This window comes from Harpia harpyja, chromosome 21 (assembly GCF_026419915.1).
Source record: "Harpia harpyja isolate bHarHar1 chromosome 21, bHarHar1 primary haplotype, whole genome shotgun sequence".
Classification (NCBI taxonomy): domain Eukaryota; kingdom Metazoa; phylum Chordata; class Aves; order Accipitriformes; family Accipitridae; genus Harpia; species Harpia harpyja.
Genome location: NC_068960.1, coordinates 7,238,012 through 7,260,376, shown reverse-complemented (window position 1 = coordinate 7,260,376; position 22,365 = coordinate 7,238,012). Strand labels below are relative to the sequence as shown.

Sequence of the window (22,365 nt, the reverse complement as noted above, 5' to 3'; positions counted from 1 at the left end):
AGTTCATCCAGCTGAAGAACTGTAAAAGTACCGGCCCAGCTTAAGGTATACTGATACACATTGTAAATGAAAGCAATACGGTCCGGGCTCGGCCTCCGGGGTCCTGTGCGTGGTGTGCTCATGTCTCCTCAGCGACGTGGGTGTAAAGCTCTTCTCCTCTGACTCAAATCAAAGCCAGTCGCAGTGATTCTGTGGAGACCATCCAGGATGTAACTCAGCCACGCTAAGTACCATAAAATTGTGATATTATTCTTCATTGTTTGTAGCTTGGAAGCCTGTAGAGGCCTAGCTTGGAGCAGTCCATTTTATTAAGCTCCATCCAAACACAGTGAGATAGTTGTTCTTCCGAAGTATTTGTATTCTCAAAGTGCAAGCCGCCCCGTTTGTGTTCTTGTATCCATGCAACCTTGTTGCTCTTACAACATTACACATTTGTCCTGTGAGATTCCCTGCCTTACAATAAAAACTCACGAGAATGATACACACATTTTCAGCTCTGCACACACCAGAGACTGCAGGATCCAGCAGTACCCAAAGGACAAAGGAGATATGAAGGCTGCTGTAGTGGAATTGCTAATTTATTTTGAGCTGCAGATGTTTGTAATCGCTGTGAAGTTTCCTAATTGAATTTCTGACCCTTTTTTTCACGGAAACCCATTTCATATAGGGGAAGGAAAAGAGCAAATAGAAGGATTGGTTTGAGGGGGGGGGGTGCTTTATTTTTTTAACAGAAAGTCCAGTGTAGAGTTCTGGACCTTTTTCTTTTCATTTTCTTACATCTAGGAATAGAGCAGCCTGGTCCTCCCATGGTCTCAGTGGTTGCACATAGTTCGAAGGACCATGCATGAAGTCCCCCGTGCAGTGCAGTATCTCTCCAGAGGGCTTCACAGAGCCCACGCTAACAAAGTCCCCCAAAGCTAATCCTTTCTGAGCACTTCCATCCTTTCGAAGCATGCTGTTACGCACAGACCCACTAACGGTGGTGGCCAGACCAGAGCAGGCAACCCACGTTGTGTCTTCTGTTCCTCAGCAGCAATTCCCAGGGAGTTCAGTGCTTTCCAGCTGCCTATTCTCAATACTTTGTACTTACGCAATTTCTTACTAAAAGCTGATAAAGGTCCTCTATAACCACAGGGCACATCAGTAATCAGAAATGCAGAGAAGACATAGTGAAGCTACGTAGTGAACCTGCCACGTGACTGTGGGCAAATTGCAGATGAGAAGCTGGGAGCAACCATTTCCAAAGCTCTTTTTTCTCAGCCGCCCACCACCTCAGGGCAAGTTTTAGCATTGTCCTGCTATGTTCCAGGTCCAACAGACCTCCTAGAAGTACACGGCGGTCACGTCATTTGGCTGTGTCACATGTAGACGTCTTAGCTCAGTCCGTCACCTGGTAGCCACTGTTGCATGTTCACTAGGAGCATGTTCTTGCCTGTGATATGCTGCTGGGCTGCGAAGGGGACATGTACCCACATTTACACCAAAAGTGAATTTCTTGGTTCTTGCAAAAAGTGAAGTACAGAACCATCTTCTCCATCCTATTGAATGTAGCATTTGTTTAGCTTTCAGCAGTGATTTGTGATGCTGTACCCATCAATCTGGATACAGAACTCCTTCTTTCTTGGAAATCAGTGAGAAATACAATGTTAAACCAGAGCACAGGGAATGGCCCTTTAAGCATTGTCTGTTTAACTGTAGCACAATCTCTCCTGCACTGGAGTGCTTTCCATAAACAGCAAGTCATCCTGGAAGGGGAGGGAGAGGATGATAAATAATCCTGTTATTCATGCGACCGCGTTCTTTCATGAAACTGGGAAAAGGCAAAATAAAGTGGCAACTGCGAGACTGAGAACGAAATGCAAGGCAGTGGGTTGTGTTGCTGCAGCTGTTTTGGGCTAGAAGAAAATCTGGAAAGAGAAAGGTGAGCAGAAAAGGTTTAAAATGCCAAGAAGAAAGCCAAGAGACAGGACACAAAAGAACAGCTTTCTCCGCATCCCTGCTTTGTGTCTCGGCTAACTGCTAGGGCTGGCTGGAGCTCTGGCTGCCCACCGCCTCTCCCATGGCATGGTTACCTGTGCTGGAGGCTTTCTCCTGTGCATCCACCTTGCGGAGAGGCCGGAGCTCCAGTAAGGACAGCTGGGCAAGGCGAGAGGCAAAGGTGGGCAAACCCTGGGAAAGAAATCCCACGGAGCAATGGGGAAGCAGAGAAGCAGCCTGTTTGCTGAGGGTCCTCTAATTAGTTTTCCTAGGACAGTCAGTGGTGTTCCCTCCATCACGCTTTGCCCCTGTGCCAGAGGTGCCTCCCCAGCTTGTGGTGGAGGGGTCGGTGCCCACGCTGCAGCCGCTCCACTTCTCCATCCACCCTCTCCATGCCTCCCCCAGACCCTGAGCGGGGACAGCGGAGGCCCAGGCATCCGTCCGATTCGGTCGCCTCTGCTCGTGGGCAGCCTCCCACAGAGAGCCTGGATGGACGGCTGGGGAGTAACATCTTAAACCACTGCAGCTGCTTGCTCTCTGCGGGTGAGTCAAGAGCCCGCCATCCCTGGGATGCTCCTGGAAGCAGCCTGGCCCCGTCCTGCTGCCAAATTGCCCTGTACCAGCCTGGGCTTCGGTCTGTAAGAGCCTCTCGTGCCAGGAGAGTGTGTCAGCCCCGCTAAGACTTCAGTAATGACACACATCTCTTCAGTGGTGTGGCATCGGGGATTAGGGTAAGGCAGCCATGTTGTTATAAGCTTGCAAAAGTGCCTCTTCCCCCTGGAACTTCGTGGCATCGGTGCAATTCCTTCAGGCTTATAAAAGCTTAAGCCATTGTAAACAAGCCAGCCTTGGAGCCTAGGTATTGTAGAGAGAGAATTCCTCTCCATGTCCTAGATATTTCAGATGGAAAAAAAAAAAAAAAAAGAAGAACATTTAAGACGTCAGCTTCTCTGCTAGTGTAAATGGGACCAGCTCCATCTAACTTCAGTCCGGTGCCTCTGTTACACCGTCATTGTGTGAAGCTCCCATTAAGGCAAATGGGAATTACACATGGTGGGATGAGAAAGCAACAGATACCTTTGTAAATACTGCACAATCACATGAGCCACATGTATCTTTCCTGAGACACCCTGCCAAACTAGCAGGTGTTTTTTACATCAGACCTTATATTAACACACTCCTGCATATGTCTGGCTGCATTTGCTGCATTAACGATCGTTCGGTGCATAATGGCTGGGTTAGTTTGTGAAGTTAAATACCATGGGCAACAGCCCAGCCATAATGCATACAAACGTTAAACTGCTTCTTTTTGTATCACAGGGTTTATTACTGCTGTTCCTTCACTATGACTTTTTCTTTCTTTCTTCTTCTTGCTGCATTTTTTCCTTGTTCCTGCCCACCCTTTCCCCAGTTTGTGGTTTCCAGATCACCTCCATCTCTTTATTTTCTCCACCTTTTACCGTAGCTTGCCTGTCTTATTTCAGTTTCTGTGGATGTCAGAGAAGATGAAAGCTGCAGCCAGCCAGCCCCAACTGCTCCAACACACCCAACAGCCCTGGAGCGATGGGATGTTCCTCCAGCCAGTGCATGTCTGGAGTCCAGGGGTAGTGCTGTGAGGGCTGCTGGCTGGGGATGCCACCATTTCAACTCTGGATGCTCTTGGTGGCTGCTGTGGAAGTGAAAAAGGCCAGGTCAGGGACTGATGCTGTTTGAGTGCCAGCTCCACTTCTACTCTGAATGCAGGCAACAAGCATAACTGATGGATGGATCTGTGTCCAAGTCCAAAGCCACTGGGGAAAATACGTGCCCTTAGCAACACCCGGTGTAAAGTCCTGCTTTTACAGAAGTCAGTGGTAGAAGTCTTTGGGGATTAGTCTTCTACTGTAATTATCAGTGACTTTAAAAATGTTCCATGGCCAGGCACGAAAGCTGTTCAGAAACAAGGATGGGCTGAATCTGAAGCCAGCTATCATAGACTTCTACCAAAAAAACCCCACCTGTCTTTGCAGGGCTGATACTGAAGTTAGGTAGAAGTTCCCAAGGGCATCAAAGAAGCGTGCGTGTTCAACTCCCACTGAAATGGGAGCTGGGGGCATTACTTAATGAGAAGGATTTGAAAAATACTCTTCTATCCTCCTTTGTTTAAAATTAAGATGCCAAATTCAAATATCCATGCTAGCACGGTGTCCGTTTCCATGGCTCATGCTTTTAGTCTTGTAGCTGTTGTCATGGTCCTTCATGGAGGTCTCACCTTTGGTCCCAGGCTCTCTTGGCCTAAGGTTTAGCTTTTTGCAGCGCTTCCATGGTGTACGCACATACACAAAGCACAACAGCTGGTGGATCTCTTATTCATGGCTTAATCACTTCCCTCTGGAGGTGTGTGGTGTGATGTGTGGTCTTACTCAACCTTGGCTTTCTGAAGGATGGAGAGGCCAGGTCAAACACAGCCCAGATGCAGCCCAGCACTTAAGAGCATGAGTAACCCAGAGCATGGAGTGTTCTCTTGATGCCGTTAGGATGGACCTGCTTCTTTTCATGGCGTTAAGCAAGCATTTAGTCTTTTGGTGTTTGCCTTACCACACCCTTCCCATCTCATGCTCGTCTCAGCACCACATCGCTAGCTGCCCACTGGGTTTCCACACATCTCTGCTGACTTCCCCCAGGCCGACCGACTGATCTCATAACCACATCTTCTCTGGTGGTTCACCATGTGCCCCTGGTCCCACCCTCCGTAGGGGTTTGCTGTATCACTGCTACTTTCCCATTCATCTGGAATTTCCCCTGACAGCCCTGAGCCACCTACTCCCATAAATGTCATCAGAAACCTTTCGCTGGGAGGAACTTTCTGCATTGCGTCTTGTGTTTGCTTCGTGGTTGTGTAATCCAAATTGGCTGTCGATTTAATTTGAAACGCCATTACACCAGAACAGGGCCTCAGCATTCGCAGCACTTGAGAAAGATAAAATAGCGATAGGGAGCCAGATGGCTCAAGAGACTGGGAATCAGCGATGGAGTCTTTAACTTCTACGTCACTGCTTCAAAATGCAGCTCTGATCCACAGTGAACTTTGTGGTCTCAGTCCAATTTCTAGTGTACGTATGGTCATGCCAGAAAAACTTCACCCATAAAACACCACCTGCCTTGGCTGGGAGGCCTGAAGAGGTACGTGGTGGTCTCCTCAAACCAGAGTGAAATGTTACCTGCTGCTCAAGGGTGACGTGGTCACAGCGGCTCTAGCAGTACTCGCGCATGGTCTGTGGCAAGGGAAATTCTAATTGCAGTGCTGCCCACCTGGCTGGCTTCCGCAGGAAAGACATTTCCTTCTCTCCCAAATTACCTTGCAAGCCATTTTTAAAATAGCCTTGTTGCTAAGTCTCATGAAGACTGTAACTCTGCAGTCCCAGAGGTCTGACTTTGATCCCACGTGTACCTAATGAAAGACTCCTCGGAGGTGAGGGACACTTTGCCAAAGTATCAGTAGGAAGAGTAAGAACCAAGTAAGAAATTTGTGTCTGGAGTGTCCTTAGGATAAAAACAGTGTGAGAACAAAATCTGGCCATGCACACAGGAGCCAAAAGCCATACTGAACTAACCTACCATTTCTTGCAGCATAGTCTTCCTTCCTGATGACAGTTATTTTCTAACCTAGCTGTGCATGAATTAGAAAGAAGCAGGTGCCAGAGAAGAGGTGAGTATGAAATGGCACTAAGGTCATTACACACGGAGCAGGAGAAAAGCAATCCAGCCTTCCAGGTTTCATTTACTAAAGCCATAATAGACTGGTAGGGCATCAGACCCCCTACTGGTAAATTCTTCAACCGTATGTGAAGGCAACAGGGCAAATGACTGCTTTTCCTTGCAAGGCTTCTTGGCTTAGATGTTGTCCCTCCTCAGCCCGTGCTCACTCAGCTGCTCTCTGCCGGGTTCCCCTTGCCCCCGCTGGAAAGCTGCCCAGAATCTCCCGCCCCAGTTTAAGGGCCAAGACCAAACCGGCCGAGTCAGGCTTGTTATTTAGGTCTCTGCCCTGCCTCGCCTCCCCGTGCAGGTCCATCTCGTGCCTTCATCTTCGCTTTGGCTGCGTACACTCCCTCCGTCCCTTGGTGTTCCTGGCTGTTAAATGCACAGAGCCAGCCAGCGTGCTGCTGCTCCCGCGTGCCCCCCGATAGCCGGTCCCACGTCGCACGTCAATGGCCCTGCGTTGGCTCTGGGGATCTGCTTTGTACCATCAGCAATTGTTTGGTTTATATTCGCGTATGGGGCTATGACCCTGAACTGGCTTCTGCCTTTAAATTCCTTCCACTTGGCTCTGCCCACACTGTCCACAAAGCCTCTCAAAGAAATGCAGCTTGGAAAAAAAAAAAAAAATATCGAAGAAGAAGAAAAACCCCTTCACAACAAAATGTCCTTCTCTCTCCCGGCAGCTCTGCTTGGGTGCGGTTTTCCCAACACTCCCCCGCAACTGAGACGCAGAGTCTGTTTCAGCACCGCTCTCTCCGGCACTGCAGGCGACAGGGTCACCCCACGGCTGGGCACAAAGCACCCGCAAACTGTCCCCATCCGCAGGGCTCGTCCCGGCTCGCGAGGGGCCGGGTGCCTTCCCAGAGTCACCGCATCGCTGCAAAAATGTGCTTTTACCCAGCTTTCATCCCAAGACCCCTATCAGCCTTTCAGCATCTGCTGTTATGCAGTGCTGCGTCTTGTGCTGAGCTCACGAGCGGGGTAGCGTGGCCCACGAGTCTTCTCCTCCGCGGTGAAAAGCCCATGAAAGCCCCTTGCCATCTCATTCACTCCCTTATATATATATAGGATTGTCCCCATAAAGTGGCAGCTCCACACATGTGCTGGTGGGCGGATAGCTTTGCATTTGCCCTCATGATTTCATGCCAAAAACATTTGCAAGTTCAGCTCATCGCTTGATTTCCCTCTCTCTCATTCTCCCTTTCGCAGTTACTCACCGAGTCTAACGAAGGCGTCCTGCGTTCGTCCCCCCAGCAGGCCATATGGTCTCGTGCTTGGGTTTCTGCTTGCATCCCTACAGCTTTATCATTCCCTTGTCCTGCCCCAAGTTCTTAAAGATTTTCTTAAAGACTTTCAGTGAGATCAAAATAAATGATGTCATACGCATTGCTGTTATCGAGCCTTCCCTTTCGCCTCCATTTTCAGCAGCTATTTTGGGATGATTAATAATTTGCAGCGAGGCTTGGCACAGCAATGGTTAAAGGGATGAAGCTGATCTGACGCAGGAGCCTTCTGGACAGAAGCAGTTTTATAAAGTCTTATAAGTGCTATTTTTTCTCTAGGAAAGGAGTGGATTTTTTTTTTTTTTTTTAAGTGTTGTGAGAACAGGAATGTTTCTTTTTTAGCCAATTCCACATACTTTTTGTTATAGGAGAAGATGTGGTCTGAGGGTTTTAGCAGAGGCTAAAACAGGGGAGAACTGGATCTGTTTTGGTGGTGTATCAAGTGAATAGGAAATAATCGAAACTGCTGCATTAAAAATGAGCTTAGCAGCAGCTCCAGGCGAACCCTGTTCCGCAGACAGCCCTCCCCTTACCTGCACGGCACCCAACGGACCGTGCCGCTGGGTGCAAACGTGCAGATTTGATCCATTCCCACCCTTTGGCCAAAATACATTCCTTTAATCATGCCCTCCTGGGAACTGAGGTTTGGTACGTAATTATTTTTTCTGTTGGCAAAATGAAGCATTCTGGCTCCTAGAGGTTGTTGCAAGGCTGTTTTCAGGAGCGTATGTTGGATGGCGGACGGACAGGTCTCACCTGGGGCTCCGCTGAGATGCTCTCCCACATATTGGTTAACGGGCAGCGTGTGGCTTTGCTCAGTCTGAAGCACATCGAATAACCCTCGCTCCCTGGGGTGCCGGTGACAACAGTGCAGCAGCAGCCTTCTGCCTTGTGCGGACTATTTCTCTTTCCCCGCCTGCTGCTTGGGCTGAAATCAGAGCTCAGGTTCATCCATTCCCACCCCAGCACCCTGTCTCCATCGCACCCTGCTCGGTGGAAAGGTGATGGTGTTTTTTCGGGATCCCGTGTGACACACACATCCCCTGGTAAGGACACACACCGGTCCTATCGCTTCAGACACGCATCCAGGGCTGCCGACAGCCTCACCTGTAACGACGGGTGGGACGTGAAACAGATTAAAAGCCAGAGGCCAGAATTGTTTTAGGTTAATCTGCTAATGCCAAAGGATCATATCTGGCAGCAACATAAGGAGACTTCTCATCAGTTTATATTTCTGCTTTTCTTCCCTTTAACAATCTGATTTTGTACGTTGCTGTGTGGACTCCAGATATGGATAATCCTCCCCCAGTTAACACCACCCTAGTCGTGCCCTGTGGAAATCTGCGTGCTGCCTGTGGGAGCTGGAGAGATGCGAGTGCCGTGCTGGTCTAGAGACTATCTGGAGGGGTTTCAGAGGGTAACGGATAGCTTAGGGTCACAAGAAGTGCTGCTGGAGACATGTGCAGAGCTTTTCATGAGCACTTTTGGAGAAAGTGACCTTTCATGTTTGCATCTTGCTTTGCACTTTGGTGCAGGGGACAGTTGGTAGCTGTTGGAAAATGAAATACTTCGATTGTCACAGAGGAGAAACTCACAATTTTTCCCTGAAAACTTTCACACCAAATGGAAATTTTCTGACAAACTATTCAGCCAGAATGACCTTTTGTACTGCAGAACAAACTGTGATGAACATTTTTTCTACCAGGTTTTTCTTCTGACATTACGAATCCTGATGGGGGATTAGCTAACAGTGTAAGTAGCATCAGAGAGGAAGACTTGAAGCTATGCGAGATCTTGAAAACAACCATCCAATGCTAATAAGCAATTTGAGATGCTGCTAGAACCAAAAAGCAGGAACCATGGGCTAAAGTCACCGCTGATGTTACTCCTAGCTATGGGTGAAGTTACCCCAAGGCTGAATTTGCTTCAAGAGAGTCAAGCTGGGGAGCAGATTAACTTCTAAGAAACTCAGAGTGAATGAATTACAGGAATTAATTGGTAAGGTCAGCAATGAAATCATGAGTCCATCGCAGAGGAAGCAGGATGCATTTCTAAAAGGCTAAGAATGGCCCCTTTGCTAGATTTACAGGGCTAAGGTGGCGAGAGAGAGGTCAGATAATAACCTTTCAAATCACCAAGGCAGACCAAATATGCTTTGCCATCGTCCGCTTGCTTTTCAATGTATGTGTGTCATGTTTGGAAAACAAGGCCCCGTCTGTCCCTGCTGAAACAGAAGCAACAAAATAACACTGCTTGTTAGGGAAATGCCAAAACAGAAAAAAGATAATTGAAACATTCAGGCTGGCAGTAAATGGGGATAAAGGCAATAAATCTTGAAAGCACACTGCGTTATCTCAGGCAGGAGCTGCTGGCACTACTCTTTGGCAAGCGTTTTGCCAGCCCGGGGAGGCTTCCTTCGGTGCCCGCTTATCTGGAGTGTCGGCCTTCAGCCAAGGCCACCAGCTTGCAATAGAAAAGGGATGCTGAAACAGAAAAGATAGGTGTCCGTCCTGCCACAGCTGTTTTCTCTCCTAATCAGAGATGCTCTGCGTGGGGAAACGGCTGCACGTGAAATGGGGTTTGTGAACCAACCCTACAGGCACACAGCCAGCAAAACATTGCAAAACAGGAGGCAGGGAGGGGTGGCTTCGCTGGGGAAAGACACACGGCCCCTTATGGAGCCGCTCCAAGGCCATCTAGCACGGTCCTGGTGCTCCCGCATCACCCAAAAGGCTGGGTGGGCTGGAGGCTGCCGCGCCAGTACTAGCAGCCACCTACACCCTTTCGAGTGCTTTCCTGATGCCTGCACAAGCCACTGATCCCCAGCGACTCTGAATTTATCTTAACATGAATAAACTCGGAGTAAGTGGCCAAGGAACCCCCATAATTCAGCTACAAATTTGATATAAAAGAAGACACAAGCTTTCCTTCCAGATTTATGTATAGTTGAAACACGAGCAATAGAGGGGGAAAAACCTGCAAACAAGAATAGCATCCTCGAGTCTTCTGCTTATTACACGGCAACAAAGGTATGTGATGCTGCAAAGCTCTTGGCTCGCGGCCTCACGCTGCTCTCACACAAGTCCTGGAGAAGTTACAAAAGTCTGACGGGAATCTGTGAGTTTTGATGAGGAATATCCCTGCTTCCCACCTTTCCTGCCCTCGTGACAGGAGTCAGCAGAGAGATGTGCTGCAAGGCAACTGGGTGATAGTGACCACTTCATTGCTGCCCAACATCGCACCCCGTGGCTTTGTTCACCCAATTTTCCATGCTCAGTGTCCGCTCTCCTGTTGCAGTGCTAAGGTTCTTCCGTGAGTGATTTTTCAGCCGGAAGCCTGTGTAGCAGCGAGCCAAAAAGGGTCACCTGGTGGGACATGGGCTCCAGGGAGCACATCAAAGCTGGAGGACTACAATCCTTCTCCGAAGAGCAGCTCCCCTTTGCGATTTTTCAGAGACCACCCTCTGCCCTTTTGCTTGCTTTGATGTTCTTCAGATGGAGCCAGAATTTCAAAATGCTTGACTATAGGGAAAAAAATGTAGAGGAGAATGCTATTTCTCCCCCCGCTTCTTTCACCCATCTGCTCAAGGGCTCGATCCTGCAAGTAGTACTGAGACAAAACTGCAGTCAGTGGGGAAAAGAGGTTTTCCAAGACAGCTCCAAGGTGGGCAGCACACACAGAGCAATCGGCTCCTGTCTGTGTTGCTTTGTGCGTGTCAAGCAGCAGCCAGAGACTCTCCGGGGGGACCTGCTTTTTCCACGGTGCCGGTATAGCTCCTTACACGGAGCTTGTCGGTTTGAGGTCTCGAGGCATCGCTGTAAGACCCCAGCTTGCTATGGAAATGTTGATCTGGTAAGGATTACCTCTCTTCTGCAAAACGCAGCCCTTTCTTTTTCTCTGCTGTAGTAATTTTTTCTGCAATTATAACTTACCACTGAACAGCTTAAACTGCAGACACTAATACAACACAGGCAGCAGCCTCTCCTACCTTTGGGTGGACAGCCTGTATCAGATGGCACCCGAATGGTTTCAGCATGAATCACTCACTGCCTCTGTAATCAACATTCCCATAACCTAAATCTATCAAAAAGAGCCTAAACCACATCAGAAGCCAGTTCTCAGATACTCATTTGCTAAGACTTTGGAAATCTCTTATATTAAACAGATTGTCTCTTTACAGGAGTATGAAGCTGCCCTAATTATACAAAGGGTGGAAAGGGACAACCTTCCATCTGGGGAGGCTGTTTAACTTTTTCTGGCTTCCTAAAAAGTCATTGTCTTGTAAACTGAGCATTCCTTTCCTAGCCTGTTAGACACAACATTCCCCACGTCCCAACGAAATGCTGTGCAAGGCCGGCTTTGCTCTCTGCGGAGCGGCGGTACCCGAGGGGGCCAGCCTGGAGACCCGCAGGCACAGCCCCACGGGGATCGGAGGTGCCTGCAGGCTGGTGCTGGCTGCCCCCGAAACACTCCATTGGGAACGCGACGTGCTGCCGAACACGGTCCCACGCTGGCTTTTGCATGGGGTCCCTCAGCAGTGGCCTCTGGCCTGCTGTGTTTCGGAAGGATGCGCTTTGCTGCGGGCACCCGCCCGCCTCTTTCTCCCTCCGCTTGCCGGTGCCCTCCCACGCCGTGTTCGGCTCCAGGCGACGTGGCAGAGCAAGAGACGTTGGTCTTCAACCTTTCGGTTCCCTCCTCTCCCGAGCTGTGCGGTACCAACAGCGATGCCCATCCCTCACCTCCCCAGCGATGTTTTAAATTCGGGAATCAAACCTAGGAGCTTTCACACCGCGAGTCTCTGGGCTTGCAGGCATCTCACCGGGGTCAGCAGCAGCCTCTGAAGCTTTGATCTGGTGGCTCTTAGGTTTCTCCATAGGGCTGGAGATAACGATGAAAACCCCAGGTCTGCTTTATTACGCGGGCTGCCTCATTTCTTACCAGCCACCTGGGCAGCGAGCAGGGCCAGGGTCACTCACACTGGCCACCCGAGGAGGGTGACATCTCAGGATACGAAACAACGTCCATCAAACGCCCTTTGCTTGCAAACCATGCACATTTTTTTTCTGCAGCTAAAGAACCAACTGTGAGTAGCAGTGAGGTGTCAGCTACTAACACCAAGTCAGATCTTATAGGGAAGATTTTACTTCCATGTTATGATAATCCCAGGCATTTTTATTCTGCCCCAGTAGCTTTTATTCTTAATTTCATTCATCTGTTTTCAATAACATATTCAGTTTCTGTTTGTGTACATGCTCTGGTACGTGCTATTGTACAGCTGATGGGCCTTAAATTCATGCTTTGTTGAAGGTATATTTCTTTCAAAAGGTTTTACATTACTAAAGGTAGCAAGTCACAAAATAAAGCCATTGTTGCAAATATAATTTGAAGTTAATCTTCATATAATCCACAGTAAATATTTATATGCAATACAAAAGTGGCTGGATTTGTTTACAGTTTGAAATTGTTGGAGAGAGGATTCCATATAGATTAGTCGGCTAATCTGCTGTAATCTGCTTAAAAAGCAACCCAAATGGGTTTTCTTTCAGTGAATCACGTTAGCCCTATGTGCGCAGTGACTTCAGATAGGGAACGGATTCAAGCACAAAAGGGCATTTACCTTGTGGGCGCTCAGAGCATTGCTCGCATTGCAGGAGAGCCATAAATTTCCTCTTCTGCCTTAAAGAATGGGACAGCTGCAGTGACTGAATTTAAGCTGAGATGGGTGTCAGGCTCTTCTACCCCATTTCCTCGCTGCAGCGTTTGAACTACATCGCCTGGGGATAAACTGATCTTTGATGAGGCACCTGCAAGGTGCTTGCACAGAAGTTGTCCGTTCTGAATTTATTCTGTTTTATTTCGCTCCCTCCTAAGGAGGATCTACATGAGGTGCCTCTATGCTAGCATGCTCCTGAGTTAATAAGAAAAGCATCCTGCTAGTTTTCTTGATGTTTCTAAATTTGGGGCAGAATGGGAAATTGTCCTGTATTCTTTACTCACAACTCAACTTTGCTCACGAGGGAACTGCAGCTGAAGGTGGAAAAAGATTTTAGATACTCGCCGTACTTCACAGAAGGTCTGTGGCTGATCTGGGCTCCCGTGGGACCTGTGTGTCTCCTCTGTGCAGGGGCTGCAAGGTTCAGTCTTGGACCTCTAATAGCCCGAGGAGTTAAAAGCCAAGCGTGGGCAGCAGACTCAGAGGTCCTCCTCCGACCAAGCAACAGGAAGGTTCATTTCGCACGTGGCTGAGCCGGCGCGAAGGGTGATGAAACCCCGTTTCGCGGCTGTTCACAACGCACCAACATTCGGAGGCTGTGGAGGGCAGAGGGATCCCTCTGAGCCCCTGTCCCCGGAGTGGGGATGCTCACGCAGAGGTGGCCTCGCTGAGACGACGTGCTGGCTGCGGCGTGGGTGAGTCCTGAGCACTCTGCAGCCTGTCTCTCCAGGATACGGGCAGGAGCCAGGCAGGGAGCAGCTCAGTCAAGGAAGAAACGGGCTGAAACAATCCTCCCTGTGGGTAGGAGGCCACTTTATTTCCCATTTACCCACCACACCTGGGACCAACCAGGTGGCCGTCAGCAGAGCCCACTGACACGGAGGACAGGGTTGCCTACTTCTCCCCGCTCCTCGCTGGTTTTAAATCCCGTCCCCAGTATACCCCGCGCTGGGCAGGCTGGGCACCCCCCTGCCTCTAACCTGCTCCTCCGTCTGGGTCAGAGCGGTAGCTGCAGCCCAGCTCTGCTCCTGGGGGTTGAGACCAAGAATCTCCCCAGGGAAACCTGGGGAAGGAAAAACACATCTTGCCTCATCCCATAAACGGCAACGCCCGCAGGACTGCAGATCCCAGCCTGGGAAGGGATCCGGCCCATCACCTGTGCTGCCCTCTGGCAAATGCATCAGCTTTCGGTGTCGGGGCAATCGCTTTTTTTCCCCTACCACATATCCCCAGTGCCGGTAGATTATTTCAGTGTGGGTTCCTCTGAATAATACATTCATCTGCAGTCCTTCCCCCACCCCGTCCTCAGCAAGGCCTTCATTAGTTGAATACAGTGGCTCAGCTCCAGCACGCACAGCTGCCGTCACTGCTGCAATTCTTTCGCCTTGAGAAAAAGCATATACAATTTAATATGCTCCTGGCACAACAGCTTTTCTGTAGCAGAGGAGGCGGGTTTGTTTATGGCTATTTTGATAGGGCAGCTTTCATCCGGACACAGGTTCTGCTGCATCTCCCCGCTCGCACAAGGGTGCCTTTGTTGGGCTGGTTCTCGTGTTCCTCGAGAACCTCTGGCCTTTTCGGTACCTTCTCCTGCTCCCTGCAAACACAAGTTTTAAAAAGCCCTCCTTGGCTAATCCCGTATTTCTCTAAAAGCTAATTCCTGGGCTAAGAGCCAGCAATGCAAGGCAACAGGAGAGGGTGTGATGCTTTACTGGATACGTGTCAAGGATATGAACCATCCTGCCATCTCATGGGAATTTGGCCGTGGTAGCATGTGCTGGACGCATCTGAGCGTCCGCGTCAGTGGGAGCGGAGCTCGTGATGCTGCCGGTGGCCGTTAGCAGCGACTTACAGGCTTGCCAGGCTCGGGAGCAGCTCTATTGCTTTCCCAGATACCTTCAGCCTCGCCAAGAACCGTACGAACCGTGCACGAGGGCATGACTTTTTCCTCCTGATCGCAGGACCAAGACCGGGGCTTTTCCATCTCTGCAGGAGCCGGCACTAAGAGATGCAGATTCTCCTCCGGCAGCGATTCCCGCAGTCATCGTTACGCAAGTTAAACTGTGAACAGTGACGCATCTCCCCGCTCGGCGCTTCTGCGGCACGTTCAGCTCCCCGGGCGGGGTGGGGTGCGGAGGAGATGCACCTCCAGGCTGCAAAGTCTCAATCAAATAACCCAGAGTCTGCAAACGCAGCCAACTACTTCTATCTGGCAAATTGCTTGGGCTGCCCCTGGATGAGAAGGAGAAATAATCTCTTGTATTTTTCAGCTGCTAAGTCTGTTCCCTCTCGCTGCCGTAGTGGAAATAAATGGTGGGAGGGTTTAGCCAGCACTAATTCAATGCTGCGTTCGATCTGAAGTCGCTGCGACTTTGTGCTTGGCCCACAAATACAACTAAGAAAATGAAACCGGCTAGAAATACGACTAATCATCCGATCATCGTAAACACATGGTAACGAAACAGAGTCACTCTGTAGCGCATATAAATTCCACACATGTGGAGGAATGCAAAGCAGCTATTGTACCCCCACTTTGCAGATCCATTTCACTATTTTCCCAGTTTATCTGGAAAATACATACTGCATGGTACTGTACGTCGTATTTCACTGCTATGCACCATGATGTCTTCTAATGGAACAATCGCCATGCTTGTAGTCTAAGGGCAATACAAAAGTGCTTTCAAATAATAACAATACATTTTCTGTATAAAGAGGATAGGGAGTAGCCACTTCCCAGAAAGGCTTGATTTCCCTAGAGCCAGCAGTATGAACATCCCGAGCACCAGTAGCAGCAGGCAGTGGCGAGAAAATCCCTACCTCATCATCAGTCTATACGTCCCGTCTCCAACTGCCAGTTCTTGCAAAGAGCGGAGGCTGTTAGCACCCACCGAGGGTAAGGTGAATGCACCCGGCAAGTCCTGGCAGCGCAAGGCTCCATTTATCCCATCAGGGCTTGGGTGAGGGGCACTCTTTTGGCAAACCAACTCTTTTGGCTTCGAACCGAAGCTGTGAGTAGAGAGGAGCAGCGTTCTCGCAGCCCAGCTACCAGAGATCACGCAGCAGCGCAGCATCTGCCAATTCATTCAGCACTGCTGGCCCACGCAGCAACATGGCACGCCGCTGTTCCATGTTTGGAGACAGTTTATACTGGAATGGGAGCAGTCTTCTTGGGTAAAATGATTATTTTTTTCCTCCATGAGAGCTCACGACTTTTTTAAAGAGAACTCTGCACACTTAAAATTGCCTAAGCACAAGAGGATGGGACATGTGTTGCAGCTTGTCTGGGCAGCGGAGGTTCCCTGCGATACTTTTGCAGAGAGTGACTTGAAAACAAGGAATAAAACACAGCTGGGGAGGAGCTGGAGCACTCAGAAGCGAAAAGTTACCCATGCGCTTCTGAGATAGGAGTCAGAGTACACCCAAGGAGATGGTCACGCTTTGCTTTCCTTTCCCAGGCAAAGTGCAGCCTCTTTTCTAAAAGCTGAATCCAGATTTTTAGACATCAGAAGAATCATTCCGGTATTGGAGCCTGATCAAGCACAAAAACCATCCTCAGCCTTCGCAAAAATACCAGATGGCTGCAGATGCCAGCTCCTTCGGCCAGGCAGCTTTTTCAGAGAAAAGGCCAGCTTGTTGTGCGAGTGCTGCATCCCAGATAAAACTCTGCTGAGCAGCAAAGAGCCATAGAGAAACCCTTGGAGGAGGAGGAGCAGCGAAGCCAATGCATTCCCGTAACATCGGGTTTTCAAGGCTACGCATACGCTTATATCCAAATATGTTCTCCTTCTCCAGAGGGAAGTGGGACCTACAGAAGTGACTCTGGCTGTGGAACACGAGTTTCTGAGCAGTCGTGTGCATTTGAAGAAGGCAAAAATGAGCTCCAGTCAGAGTTGCCAAATCATTAGAAACAAATTAAAAAAACATGGCTGGGAATATAAGAGTAGATAATTCGGCCTCTAAGCGGTGAGCTTTTAAACTGGTTAGTGCTCACTGGGTTGCTGGTGCAACATCACCTACTCTGTCTTCCTACTCTGCTAACTCCCATCCACCTGCAACGGTCTTTGGGGACGCTACTGCAGTTGCAGTGACCCTGTGTTCCTGTGGCACTGCAATGAACAGCAGGCAATAGGATCTCTGGCTCTCCTTAAGGAGATCATCGCGGTTTTGCCTCTGCACAAGACAATATTCTCTCTCTCGGCTGCTCCACAGAAATGCGCACAAAGAACAAACATGATCTCTTCCATAAATAGGTCAGCGAAAGGATTTATGCACCATTTAAGACTTAAAACTGAATGCGATGCACATACCTTGCGCAACCTTCACAACGGAAGAAATGTCACCCTTCGTGTGGCGACTTCGCTTCTGAAGACCGCTCACCGCAAGAAAACAAACCAGCAGCCAACGACCAAACTGGCGTGCACTGGGATTACTTGGTTCTCTGCAACAGCTCTTGTTTTCCACCAACACCTGAACAGGTAACATGGTGTCAGACTGTCCTTGCGTGAGGATCAAGGATTCCCGGGGTTCATACGACTCCACAACTTTAGGCGCCCGTTGCCAGAAAGCAGGGGGAATGCTTAAGAGAGCTTACAGTAATCCGATACACACGCTAAAGCCTGGTCAGCCACATGGGCCTTGTAAAAAAACTGGAGGTACAATTAGTTTCTATTAAAAAAAAAGTCTTTTCTTTTGTCTTGGGAGTCCTGAAATGGCTGCGACACAATTAAAACCAACCGAAAAAAGAATGACAATGAGGAGTGGCGAGATGCTCTTTTCTGGGGAGCGTGGGCTGGTAATGTCCTTCTGGAAGAACCTCAGAGAGAGTGGTCACTTTTGATTACTACATAATGTGAGTAATTCTCTGGAAAGACGAGTCCTTCCCGCCTGAATCATAGCAAAGGGGGGAAAAATAACACACTCCAAAAATGGAAAGCTGGACAGCCCTTGGATGCCGGGAGCCGCCCAAGATTCCTGTGCGGGGGCCACCACAGAGAAGCTGCATGGCGTCAGTCCGCTAGCCCTGCACGCTGCTCTGGGGTGACGGCTCCGGCACCGGAGCCAAGCTGCGACCACAACTTACCTACTTAGGTGGCCACCCAGAGCTCTGGTGGCTATCGTAGGTTGCGGGGTACTAACAACACGCCAAACACCTCTTCCTCGCCCAGAAGCCATACTCTCCAGTCCTTCAACCCATGCATTCACCCTGATGCATGAGATACAGGTGGTTCCTTTGGAGGCTCTGCCTTCTCTGAGAAGTTTGTCCTCAGCGTAGTTCTTGGCCAGCCCATTGCACGAACACAAGCCGTGGCAGCAGCACGGTACATCTCTGGTGCCAAAAATGGCTTTGTGCTTCCGTCCCAGGGCAGCTGCACTTCTGCAAATCCATGCCCGGCCAGAAGTTGAGAGGAACAACTGGGACAGATCCCCAGTGTGGTCGGGGCCATGGACTTTGTTTATGATACTGGGGGGAAAAGAAGCAGCATTGGTATTTGAGAAAGAGCGAGCCTGTTCTTCCCCAAGTCTTCCCGCTGGCTGTACAACAGACCCATCAGCAGCCCTGTGGGTTTTGAAGTTCTACACAGGGTCCCTACAACCAGCGAGACAGCTCACATGCTTCATGTTCCACATCTGCTTAAATGCCTGGCTAAACTGGCATCTAAACAACAACATGAAGGTCCGAGAGACACCTTGAACCCTTACTTCTTTATATAGACTTATATGGTTACATTTAAACAGAAGAAATTTTTTTCTTCGTGCTAATCCTCCAGAAAAACGGTTTGGTTTCCATTACTATATATAGCGCTGGGATTCTTGGTCTATTTTTTGTCCCTTTGCATCTGATTATTTTCAGTAGAGTTCAAACTTTTTATGATACGCAGATTTTAACTAGACCATGACTTCTATTCATACAGACTTCCATTATTAATAAACCCACAATGGCTGCATATAACGTAGAAGAATTTTATTCATACCGTAATCCTGTCCCATCATCCACTGCAAATAGTACAATTATCTTTAAAATGTCATTGAATATCATTTTGTTCCACTTAAAGCATAGGAATCCTGGTGTTAAATGGTTACACTTCTCTTGAGATTGCTTATAACAGAACCATAATTCAAATGTATTTTCCACGAGCTGTAAAGGTTTACAGCAAAGAATCTGTGTTGTGTGTGTGTGCTCGAGTAAATTCTAAACAGTGAGGCTAACACTTGTGTTTAACAAGAAATAGATTTTGTATATTATGCAAAACACTCACAATTTTTTACCAATACAACAGAAATGCAATAGGTAAAAGAACATACATGAGTGACTGGTAACCTTTTAAAAATATTTCTTTTAAAAATTGCACAAGAGAATACAAAAACAGTGAAGCAAATCAAAAATTTTGCAAATGCATATACATTTATCTATATATATATATAATGGGGGTCTGCCTATATAAATGTGTGTGATAAAAATTGCAAGGCTGAAAAATGTGAATGGTCATATTTAATAACACGTGCAAGAAGCATAACATAATCATAATAAATAGTAGCAACGAATATACACTGACGGGACCACTGAAAATATGCTGAAACAAATTAAGCACCTCGAAGTGATGAGAGGAGTCTGAAAACAAGAAGCAGTTAGCTCTGTAAAAACCACTGTGGGCAGCTACTGGAATATTGGGCCCTCTTGGTGGGAGTCAATAGGACAGTCCCAAGTGAGTTTTTGTTAATTCCAAAGAAGAAAGCACATTGCATGTCAGTAGGAGTAATTTTAGCCATGTTTTTCGCTAGCGCCTCTAGTTTCAAAATGGCTGCCTTATTTCATGGCATGACCTTTGGCATGTAAAGCAAGTTCGTATTTACACAGAAGAATGTTATCATAAAGAAGAAATAGAGTTTTGCCACAATTGAAAAGTGGGCAATGCTATTTAGGGCAGCTGAGATGCAGACCTTTGCTTGCTGCCGTTAGCAAAGACGAGTTTGCCTTCAAAGGAAAAGCTTCGCGAAGAATAACCTAAATGATCCCATCCTTGAGGGCTGTGCAGCAGATTTAAAGTCTGGATCTGCAAAAAGCTCCATTCAAGAGGAGATCCATGTCTAGGCAGGGCAGCAACAACTGCCAGCGAGGCTGCACGGCCCTGGAGGGACCTGGGCTCTAGGAGCTTCTTGCAAGATCCTGGTGCTTTTTGTTATGCAATACGTGTCTTTTGGAGGAGAGGCAGCATTTTGAAGCATGTATTTGGCTTTCAGAAATCCTAAAAAAGCCTAAAATTTAGTCACATACTAAAAGAAAGGCATTTGAATTTAATTAAGTGGACCTTATTAAAAACAAACTGCTGTTGTTGCCCCTGATGTACACCTGGCACCATCTCTTCAGCATGTCATATAATATTCAGAGAAGTGGCTGAGAACACTCTGCTGCAGATAAATGTTTCAAAGCTCACTTAATTCAGCAGAGAAGTTCCCGTCGGACTTTTAAGGGATCTAATGCAAACCCTCATTTAAAAAAAGCTGAGGACAAATAACTTAGGTCCTACAGGCTCCACCTGAATTCTTACAAAACATTGTTCCTTGACCTCTTCACCTAGAAGACTGGAGCAGGCTGTTTGGCTTAGCATATCCTACAAAGCTGACCTGAAAGGGCTCGTAACATGGAGGAGTACGGCCCCTATATCTAAGCCACAAACAAAATTACTCAAAAGCTCTACTTTTCGCTGGCTTGCTGGAATGATCAAAATCTTCCTCCAACCTTCCCTCTTAAACTGCGCAACTGCCACTCACCCCATGGGATTTCAGAAACCTCCAGTCCACAACCAGTGAAAAGTCTTTTAAAAGTGACAGGCAGAGGGACATCGCTTGATCAAAGCAGCTTGACGAAAGGCGAATAAGACCAACTTCAAAGATAATAAGGGAAATAGAAATTCATATGAATTTTAAATAGTTAAAAACACAGTTTTAAGCTATATGATCCAACAATAGGTAAAAATCTTGCCTGCAAGCCAAGAGCCTAATCTTCCCCAAAGCTAGTCTTACCCAAACAGTTGTCTTCCTACTTAGATGATACATGAGATTTGAACTGACATCCAGTACGTGACATAAACAGAAAAAATACACATAAAATGCACATCTTCTATTTTTTTCTTCATAAAGCTATGGAGCTGCACAGAGCAAATTTAAGTGCACAAGGTCACACAAAGGCAGCTTTCCAGGAGGAATCATTTAGACGGTGAGCGAAATGAAACTGTTGTATCTCTGAATGTTTCTCTTGAGGATTTCGGAACAAGGACCGAGCACTCGTTCGAAGCGGGGCCGATCCAGCTTCACGCACTTCAGGGGTCCGCGTGCCACCACCGTAGCAGCTCGGGGACGATTGAGCAGTAACGCTATCTCACCTGGAAATAGGGATAAATATGCTGTCACATACCCTGTGCCTCTTTTTCAGAGGGTGCATACTCTAGCCACCATCCAGTTGCTTTGGGTGTAGAGCATCTCCCTTTTATATATCTCTTGATAGACACTTTACATAATTCTGTTGACACTACAAATGCATTACACATGCATAATGCATGCATGTAAAATGCCTTTGGAAACAAATGCTTTCAGACTGTTTTGCTGATTCTGGATCTGTCTCCTGTCAGCTACACTGGTCTAAACCAAGGAATGGTTTCAGCTTCACTGAAATCTGCTGGCATCACTGAAAGCAGCAGCTGACCTATGCATAACCCCTCGCTTGTAAAAGAGTAGAACGCTAATTAACACAATAACTACTTGATACAACTCCATGTGCCTGTCTTTCTGAACCATACTTAAGCTGAATTTTCTTACCAAAATAATCTGATGGACCAAGTCTTCCAACTTCGACGTACTCCTCGTTGTCAGACCTGCGCTGCAGAACAGAAGCTGTGCCCTGGGAAAAGAAGTGCAGAAAGTCAGTTGGCTTTGCTTAAACCTGTTACACTCTACAAAGTATCGAGTCCCAAGTATTTCCTTTCGCATGTCACACTCCTTCAGTTCTGCTATAGGAGAGATGACAATTTCAGTCAATTCCTTATATATGAATGAAGGGAATTAAAAGATCAAAAAAAAAAATCCATCAGTATGGCAAATGATTTCTCTCTTATGAGATGTTTGGATGCAGACACATTCAGCTCACACAGAAGACAGGAGGAACAGGACAGAACTCAGTAACTCCTGTTTAACTAATATACATCATGCTGTGCAAATGTATGCTTTAATATAATTTAAAAATATGTTCTGGGTGGATGCATAACCTTACAGAGACACAGAAAAGATTTACATCAAAAGGAATAAAAAGGCAATTTTCCCAGTCACAATCTTGTGACATGATTTTGTAAGACAGCAACTGGAGTTTATTCCTCACCTGGTCATTCACTGGATCTATTGCTGAAATGGTTGGTAAAGGGAGTTTTTAATGCTTGTTGCAACAAAGCGTGATTTTTTTTTTTAGTGGCTTTGCCCGCTTGTGGCCTGTAGTGATCTGGACACCTGCGAGTCAGTTGCTGGAGAGATGGAATGTGTCTTGTCTCCACTACCCTTAATAACTGCTGTACTTGACACGTGCTAATACATGTCAAAACTCAGTTACAGCCTATTTAAACCTTCAAAGAGGTTTTACATGCAGAAATATTCTAACCTGGAGGAAAT

General features: G+C 47.7%; 1 protein-coding gene across 4 annotated transcripts in view; it reads right to left on the bottom strand.

Moving 5' to 3' along the window:
- Positions 1-18,658: 18,658 nt before the first annotated feature.
- Positions 18,659-22,365, bottom strand: part of PRKAR1B (protein kinase cAMP-dependent type I regulatory subunit beta) — a 103,502-nt gene continuing 99,795 nt past the window's right edge. For all 4 annotated transcript variants that reach the window (XM_052772371.1, XM_052772370.1, XM_052772373.1 and 1 more), the window contains exons 10-11: positions 21,526-21,607; positions 18,659-21,092 (exon numbers count right to left, since the gene is read on the bottom strand). In XM_052772371.1, the coding sequence (XP_052628331.1) occupies positions 20,920-21,092; positions 21,526-21,607 (255 nt within the window). In that variant the 3' untranslated portion in view covers positions 18,659-20,919. The remainder of the gene's footprint in view (positions 21,093-21,525; positions 21,608-22,365) is intronic.